Source organism: Mycteria americana, chromosome 3, assembly GCF_035582795.1.
Source record: "Mycteria americana isolate JAX WOST 10 ecotype Jacksonville Zoo and Gardens chromosome 3, USCA_MyAme_1.0, whole genome shotgun sequence".
NCBI lineage: Eukaryota > Metazoa > Chordata > Aves > Ciconiiformes > Ciconiidae > Mycteria > Mycteria americana.
This window is the reverse complement of record NC_134367.1, coordinates 7358969-7367868: the sequence shown is the minus strand read 5'-3', so window position 1 is coordinate 7367868 and position 8900 is coordinate 7358969. Positions and strand designations below refer to the sequence as shown.

Below are 8900 nucleotides of genomic sequence, written 5' to 3'. Positions count from 1 at the left end.
ATTTCAGGTGTGACAAACTTTTCCAGCTCTCATGAGCTGAGCTCCATATCTACACCCAAGTTTACAAAAGTGGATGACTAACATTACCCCCCTCTCCGTTATGCAATAGTAAACACCTACACATGGTCTCTTCCACCCAGGTGAGTGACAACATCAACCCAAGTTCTTAGGCACATGCAGCCATGGTTTCCACATCAAGTTTTGCCCAGTGAGATCACTTAATACTTTCAGTACATGTTGCTGAGTCATGGGATTAGTGATATTTCCATCTCTCATTTCCAGAGCATTGTGTTCGTGGTGACTTGAGAGAATTTTAACTTTCAAATTTCAATCCTGACCTAAAGCCTGAGAAGAGGTTTCACATCTTCACTGTTACTTGGATCCTGGATCTGTAAAAGCAGGAATTGTAATCTCAGTTTATTAACTTTGGAACAGTCTCAAGCAATTCCATTCTCTTCTTCCTCTGTTAGGTAGCAAATAATTAATTTTAGCAGAGGTTTGGAGGTTGGTCTTTTTGTTTGTTTGGGGGTTTTATTTTGTTTTAAGAGAGGACCTTCTGCACTGCATTTAAACTTAGCACACGACAGCAAAGCTGGATGCAACTGAAGACTGAATTGGAGAGGAAGGATGCAGAGGAATCAGAAGTTGCACAACCGCGCAGCCTCTCTTGCACCAAATGACCCAAAGCACACCAGGCAATGCTAATAGCAGAAAGGAGGTATAATTTCTTTAAACCCTCTATTTTTTCCTCATAAACCAAGTACGTTTGGACACATTGTCACTAAAAAGACACTCTGCAGCTTTCAATACTAGAATCGGGACTGATTAATAAATAACTAGAGAAAAGCAAGGAAATAACTTAATTTTTCAGAAGTCCAAACTGAACTGACAGTTTCTTTCAGCAGATAGCAGGAGCACTGCAGACGATTCTTGTGAGACAGCTACAGGGGATTCTCTTTTATAAATACAGCGTGAAACCATTAAAGCCTTGGTACCAAAAGAAATCTAACAACAGACAAAAGTTTTACAGCAGAGGTAGGAAACGCTAACTCAGTGATGTCAACACATCAATTCTGTCAACATTTTCCTAGGAAGCTGCAGAAATACAGTTGTTTCCTCCATGATTAAATACTTCCCTTTAATTAATTGCCCTGGTATTTAAAAAAATTCAGGATCTTATGAGTACACAACATTGATTAGCACCGAACGTACTGGCTGGGCTCCGAGTGGTTTCCATCCTGAGCTGACCTTCAGCTGGAAGCAAAACAATCCTCCGACATCCTAGAACAGCCCTGCTATCATAGATCCGTATTTTTGTGAAGGCGGCAAACAGGTCATTACAATGGGATTTTGGACTCCTAATTCTGTTCCTTACTTAGTCAGTAACCTTAAAGTAAATCTATTTTACAGATGGGGAAAAAAGTCATAGGCATTCTCTGTCCAGAGGGCTTTGATATCTACAGGTGAAGAGATTAGATTAAAATACCATTTTTAGTTTTGTAACAACAGCAGGAGGTTATGTAGCGGTCAAAAAAATCTATGGATTGCCACTTCTAATATTTAGAAGCTTAATATCCTCAACATACTTTCAAGATACCTGTATTTCCTTCAGCAAGCACTTGCCTTAGAAAAATGTTAAACTAGGCAAGATTTAGTGGGTGGTTCCATTCTTTCCATGTACAAATAAGGTGGTGTGTAAGCCAGTAAATTAAGCCGGGGGAGGGGGGAAGGGGAAGCTTTACCTTTGCTAGACTACACTTCTGCTTTGATGAAAGGTAGTTCATCCTTAAGGCTTCTCTTGTCTGTAGATTTAAAAATAAATAAATAAATGAATAAAGGGAGCAGTTTCTCAGACTGTAGAAAATGTTCATATAATCCAGAATAAATGCTGAAGTGACCCAAGTACCTTTCTGTCCAGAAGTGTCCCAAACAACAGGATGAAGAATCCCTAAAAAATTATGAAACCAGTTAAAAAAAAACAGCATAAGCACATGAAGCACATTTAAGAAAATGCATCTAGATACTATTTCCTTAAGGATAGATAAAATAATGTTTTTAGTAGTGTAATCGATCTCATCACTTATGACTCAGATAACGGCAATGCGCAAAATGAGTTTATCCACCCAGGTTACACAAGCTCTCTGGGAATGTCAAGAATGGATGTATAACCCGTGCTAATTCTGATTATGAACTGGGCTGATGGGTTACATACCAGGACTTTCTCAACCCACTCAGTAGCAGTATTAGCCAAGAAGAGCTAAGGCAGACTGGGTATACAACAGTATGTAAGATAACATCGAATGCTTATACTGATGAGTTAAACAAAACCATCTTCAATGGCAAGCGAGAATTTTCTGTGTATTTGTTAATTGATAAGGATGAGACATCTTTGCAGTTACTGGACATTAACCAGTGTATTTTATGTTTAACATAAATTCATCATCTTAATTCTTCATCACACTTTACACCAACTAGTTTGTTCCATTACCCATCTGCATTTACTATGTCAACGCAGGATACCTAGTGCGTGCACCGTGTAAAATAGTTGAGTCGAAAGGAAAGCTTAGGTCCTGTTTTTCACACACAATGCATGCTGCCAGCCTCTGTTTGATCTGCTGCCTTTTCCCAGGCTCAGAGTCTGAGGGCACACTATTCCCCGTCTCGCAGACCTTACCTGGAAGGCGTTCAGTAGCGCAAACGTAACATGGAATGCCAGAGAGTGACTGTCGACAATCGTTGCTAATCCAAACCCCCAGGTGACACCCAGAAGAGGTGTCAGAAGCGCCACGTTTTTGCTAATTCGGATCATGTTGCTCAAATCTTGTGACTTGCAGCCATCTCCAATAGAGGATCTCCCAGTCTTCACCACAACCACCACCACCACCACCACGTTCACAACGATGATGCTCAGAGCGGGTACGACAAAGGCCAGAAGCGCTTTCGTTTTACACCAATTGAGCCAGCAGGCTCCACTCCTTAAATACCCATTTTTTGGTTCAGTAATAGCAACAGTGAGGATAGATATCACCAAGGGACATCCATATCCAATAGAGAATGCTGTAGCTATGAATACAGATCTTGTTATCTTAAAAAAAATTAATAATAATCCATATAGAATCAAGAGGCCCAGGGTAAACATCCAAAAAAACAAGGCAAGATAGAAAAAGTGAAGGAAAAAAGTGGCTGCTACACACAACTGGTAGTTTAGGACTGTATTGTGCACAATAGCCGCTAAGATGAACAAAACATCAGCAATGAGAAGCGATGTAGCAATGTTGACCAAACAAAAATGGCGCATGTAGGTTATTTCAGTTTTTGTAACGTGATGCCAGACAACAGTCTCGATGATAAGGCAGAGAACCAAGCTGAAAATGGAAAGGCCTAACCCTACACGTGTAATGTAATCCAACGCTGCATTTCGCAGCATGGTGGGAGACATCAAAATGGAGAAGGATTTGAATGTCTGACGGTGATGCTTGCAGACGCAAACAACACTGCTGATGTTGTCGGACTTCACTGTGCATGCCCTGTTATCCCATCTCCTTTCAGTAGAGTGCCACCCAACACAATGAGCCTTGACGTTCTCCAGTTTATTCATCTTTTCGAAGGTGAGAAAGATATGCTGGAGCTCTTCTGGCAGAGACACCGATAACACCATTCCGTTCACAAAACCAGGGTCCAACCGGCTGGTTTCTATAATGGCTCCAAGCGTTGGAAATGCAATGCTGATGGCTTTGGAAGTCCTGGGTAACTTCAAAAGCTCTTCTTCTGGAATGACCACGTGCCCAGTGATATTGCCTGTGTTATTGAACTCCATAGAAAAATCAAAGCTCTTCCCTGAAGTATTTTTATGTATGCTGTAGCCTTTTGTAGAGATGAAGTGTTCCTGTATACTTTCCGACTCATTCCTTAGAAGAAGATTCCCAGCAAATAAATTCACCGAGTCCAGTAATACCGAACTGGCATTTCTGTCCCTTACAAAAGCCCAGTTGGAAATGATGGAGCTGTTCAGAATATGGTTTGCTATCTTGCTGTAACTCTGAAACAAACAAGGAAAAAAAGAGTTATATCAAATCTTAAATTATTTATACAATTTATAAAATATAAAATATTTATAAAATATAATTATTATATTAAATCAATATCTTTTACTAAAAGAAACCAACTCTTATTCCACTGGCAGAGAGAAAGCCTCATTTAATTCAAGAGTGATTTCTATAAAGGGAATATTCTTCTTTGACAATGAACAGGTTCCCACGATCCATCCCAGTCAAACCCAAACATCTCATTGGCATCAGTCACTAACAGAATTGTCCTAGCCTCTTCATATCATAGCTCAAAAGGTGCTTGGAGAAGCAAGTATAAAGCAAAAATCAGGACACCTAAGTTCTATCCCAGACGCTGACCTGCTATGCAGGTCTGCTTTACATCTCCCTCCCTACATTTCTTCGCCCACCTCTCTGATTTCTGAGTTCATCAGGGAAATATTTCAGTTTCCATTGTGCAACACATGACAACACAGCTGTGGGTCAGCATCTCCATGGCTGCCTTCTCTACGGCGTCATACTTTAAAAATTAATTCTTCCTTGTACTGCTCTCCCATGTCTACAACAGCAGTTCCTGCAAACTTTTGCTTTTAAAGAAAGCAAATTCCACTCCCGGATGAAACAGAGGATTTTACCACACACGGAGAGATTACTTTCTCTGACAATAAAACATGGCCCTCTTGAAACTCTTCCCAGGTGATCTCCATGTGATTTGCAGCCACCACTTCATTGGATAGTGGCTATAAGGACAAAACACTGTATGAAAGCTCTGGTAAGCTCAGAAACACCTCTTGAAGCCCATAAAAGTAAATACCTGCATTTTTCCTCTATTGACATTCTCTGATAACAGCAGGGAAATCTTCTTTAGCAAATCCACTATATCAGCAATGTTTCCTGGAATGGCTGGTGAAGACAGGATGTCTGGGACGATACATGAAAAATCAGCTCGGCAGTTACTATTCCCACGGTCATCAGCACCAAAATGTTTTGCTCCATCTCCAGGCTTCCCATGCGCTGGCCTTCCTTCCCCTACAAAAGGAAGGTGTCCTCCAGCAACACTAACATGTCCTCCAGAGCTTGGAACGAGTTCACGTTTAGAAATCCTCTGGAGGGAGGAAAATAAATTTGAGAAAATTAATGAACAGAATGACAATGAAGTGACAGCTACAACCAGGCAAGAGGTATAGTGCTGGGGTGTGCAATGAATGTGCCAGATGGCCTGAAGCCCAGGACCACAGCTCACCTGAGAAGAATGTCTTGCTTGTACTACACACATGAAGGAAGGGCCAGAACTACATACAGTGCCTTATTCTTGAAGTGACTTCAACAAGGTCCTTTATTTTGTAGTTGGGGGAGAATTTACCATGAATCATCTGATTATTATGGATATTTGCATTGCCCTTTTTTAAGGTTCATTCTAGTGCATCATTGTCTTGGTTTAGATCCATGTGAAGAACATCAGCCAAGTGAACAAAGCAATTTCATTTCTGAGTTACGTTTCCACATAGGAATTTCCCAAATTCATTTCCCATCACTTGATTTAAGATGAAGTCAAAGCCTGTTATCCAAGTACTCTGTGTTTTAGGATCCCATCTTCTTCCCTTTGCTCTATATTTAAAAGGTATGGAGCAAGGGGGTGTCTTTGCAAGAAATCATGAGTATAGGCCAAAGTAGATGCATAACAGTTACCTCACCTGAAAAAGGGACTGAACATCCAGGCTTGCACAGGCGTCTGTGAACATTTGCCATTTTCTGTCTTTGCAGACAAAGCTTGTCTCTCCACGGAAGGAGGGAGAACAAGGCTGAATACAAATAGCTTCGCTATCTTTGCAGGGAATGAGATTTATACACCCATCTGGAAAAAAAGTCAAGCAGATATTGTTATAAGGTGTAAGAGACAGCACACCATGGTCCATGAGGTGAGTATCAGGGGCAAAAAGTACTGATAACTGATAACATTTCACAAAGAATTAAAAAGACATGTAGCTATTCACTGTACCTTGCTGATTACCAGTCTTTGATTCCTTACTGAGAACCTGAAAAATAAGGAAAAGTTGAATGTAGGCTGAATGTTAAAACAAATAAGTAAAAGATGACTCCTTGGCACAAACCAGAAAGGTGATTTCAAGGGAAAATAGTCCTCTTGAGGTCCAGAAGTCTTTTCAAGGTCCCAAATGTAGAGCTCATGGCCCCTTGCTCATACAGACCACTTCACAACTGTCCACTAACACTTTGTCTCTCTACGTTAAGCCTTCAGTTGCACCCTTCTACTGAAGTGACATACTGAGCTAGTGGACAGGATCACACCTGCCTCCAGCAGTTGTTCCTCAGTCAAAAAGCCTGTATTAGGCTTAAAGTTCTCCAGTATTTCTCACGTTGATGAGAATATGTGACTTGTTGGTGAAACTATGTGGTCTATATGACTTTTACTGTAAGATAAAGCTGTAGCTGCACAAATACCAACAGCCACTTTGTTCTTCTCCCGATTGGGAAGCGACCCTGAGGCAGGCGTACCGGGCTCCTGCAGGCAGGACCACTTGCTGGGACTGCATGTCGTACAGCCAGGTGCAATCCAGAACAGCTTCCATCACTGCTTGGTCAAATGGTCTATCATCTACAACCCGCCAAACCCCGTCAGTCTGAAAGCAAAGCTCAGCTACGCGATGCCTTGGAAATCGCACTGTTATTGCTGGGTAGAGCAGGCTGAATAGCAGATTTCTAACACTCCAAGAGTTGTGCTGGAGGTTGCTTGGCCTGTTGAACATATTGAATATTTCAAAGTATTTTCTCCTGTAGTGACAGGACAAGAGGCAATGGGTTTATACTGAAAGAAGGCAGAGTAAGATCAGACAAGGATGAAATTCTTTACGATGAGGGTGGTGAGACACTGGCACAGGTTGGCCCAGAGAAGTTGTGGATGCCCCATCCCTGGAAGCGTTCAAGGTCAGGTAGGATGGGGATTTGAGCAACCTGGTCTAGTAAAACTTACCCCGAGAGCAGTGCGCGGCACGGCTGGGAAGAAGTGCACAGCCCAAAGGAGCAGGCAGTGGGCTACCCTCACATCCATCGCCACACATTCACTGCCTTCCTCCTGGAAGAAGGATACGTTAAAGAAGTTTAGACATCTCTGTTTCCACTTTTGAACACAGTTCGGTTGCTAGTAAGAGAGCAGCTAAACCCATCACTAAGACTGTCCTTACTGGGCCTGGAAGGTGATTTTCAGACATTTATCATTTATTAACTTTTTTACCAAGAACGATTTGTGAACCTTAAAAAAAAAAAAACCAACCAACAAAACCCAAAACAAAACAACAAAACACACACACACAAAAATCAGTCCAACACTGGAAGTTACTGCATTAATAATTTACTGTAAACTGTGAGGTGGAGAGCTTATTAAAGCAGTTCAGCCTGTGGGTCTCTTCTGAAGTGATTTAAGACAGCCTGGTCTCCGCTGGGTTCAACGCTGCTACTCTCTCTCCTCAGGCAGTTCCTGATGAGACCTGCCATGTCAGGTAGGAAACTCGGGCCCTCAGGGCTCGGATATCAAAATCTGAGAAACAAGGACCAGACTGAAGTGTTGTTTGCTTTGCAGAAGGATTCAGGCCTCTGCCCCTCCATGAAGCTTCCCATAGTCCTTGGTAAAAGCTTAATATCCTGGGATGCAACTTGCTACAGGCATATTTGCTGGAGGAAAATAATCCAGTAAAGGGAATGAAGGAAAAATAATGTGTTACGTCAAATCTGATTATTAGATGCCATACATGTCCAAGGCAAAAACAAGAGCTGCTGTGGATTCAACAGAATTGAGACACTGACCTTCTATCACTGGATGTATAAGTAGATTAAGCCATGCACTAAAAAAAATGAAATCCATAAAAACAGTGAGCTAAAACACTAAAACAGGTAACAAATGCAAGGTGACAAAGCAGGATGATGGCTGGATTTCAGAAGATGCACACATGAGAAGGCTCATCAAATCACCGTGCTTTGATAGAAGCCACTCAAATTTCCCCGCCACGTACTGATCAGCACAGAGGATGCTGAAACAGAAAGAGTCCTGCACTGACAGAGCAGAGGTGTCTTTTTCTATCCAAGAAACTCCAAGCTCTCATCATTTCTCCTACGAGGACAGGCTGAGAGCTGGGGTTGTTCAGCTTGGAGAAGAGAAGGCTGCGAGACCTCGTAGCAGCCTTCCAGTACTTAAAGGGGGCCTACAGGAAAGACGGGGACAGACTTTTTAGCAAGGCCTGTTGTGACAGGACAAGGAGCAATGGTTTTAAGCTAAGGGAGGGCAGATTTAGACTGGATTTAAGAAAGATATTTTTTACAATGAGGGTGGTGAAGCACTGGCACAGGTTGCCCAGAGAGGTGGCAGATGCCCCATCCCTGGAAGCATTCAAGGTCAGGCTGGACGGGGCTCTGAGCAACCTGATCTAGTTGAAGATGTCCCTGCTCTTGCAGGGGGGTTGGACTGGATGACCTGTAAAGGTCCCTTCCAACCCAAAGCATTCTGTGATTCTATGATCATCTGATGGCATCAGACAGACAAACAGCTGGCTGCCCCTTTCATCTGTGACATTTGTTCGCCTTACTGTATTCTGAAGTCCGCAGGTTCATTACTTAATTATGAAAAGATCATAAAAGGAAGAGCTAAATTAATGCACTGAATTTCTAAGCTAGCTCTAAAGGACAACCTAGTGCCAGCCTCTTGAATTCAACTGGTATTAGTAAAAGCATTTTCTGGGTTTAAAGCTAGCAAACATTAGCTCTTGTAAGGAAATAAAATGGTAAGGAGAAGTGAACCAAAAGACTTGGATCAATATCGCCAAAGAATGGGAGGTGGCTGGGAAC

The 8900-nt window shown here is 42.0% G+C and overlaps 1 protein-coding gene across 1 annotated transcript; it reads right to left on the bottom strand.

Moving 5' to 3' along the window:
• Positions 1 to 338: 338 nt before the first annotated feature.
• Positions 339 to 7113, bottom strand: ADGRF4 (adhesion G protein-coupled receptor F4). Its single transcript, XM_075497148.1, has 8 exons — positions 7036 to 7113; positions 6046 to 6082; positions 5741 to 5901; positions 4861 to 5151; positions 2675 to 4039; positions 1907 to 1948; positions 1743 to 1802; positions 339 to 389 (listed from the first exon to the last, which is right to left on the bottom strand). Exons 1-8 carry the CDS (start codon positions 7111 to 7113, stop codon positions 339 to 341), a joined length of 2085 nt encoding a protein of 694 aa, XP_075353263.1.
• Positions 7114 to 8900: the final 1787 nt, after the last annotated feature.

Coding starts and splice junctions, on each gene's coding strand:
- ADGRF4 (XM_075497148.1), bottom strand. CDS start 7,113: ATGGATGTGAGGGTAGCCCACTGCCTGCTCCTTTGGGCTGTGCACTTC. Junction 6,083..7,035: donor TGCCGCGCACTGCTCTCGGG/GTAAGTTTTACT, acceptor CTTATTTTTCAG/GTTCTCAGTAAGGAATCAAA. Junction 1,949..2,674: donor CGCTACTGAACGCCTTCCAG/GTAAGGTCTGCG, acceptor ATAATTTTTTAG/GGATTCTTCATCCTGTTGTT.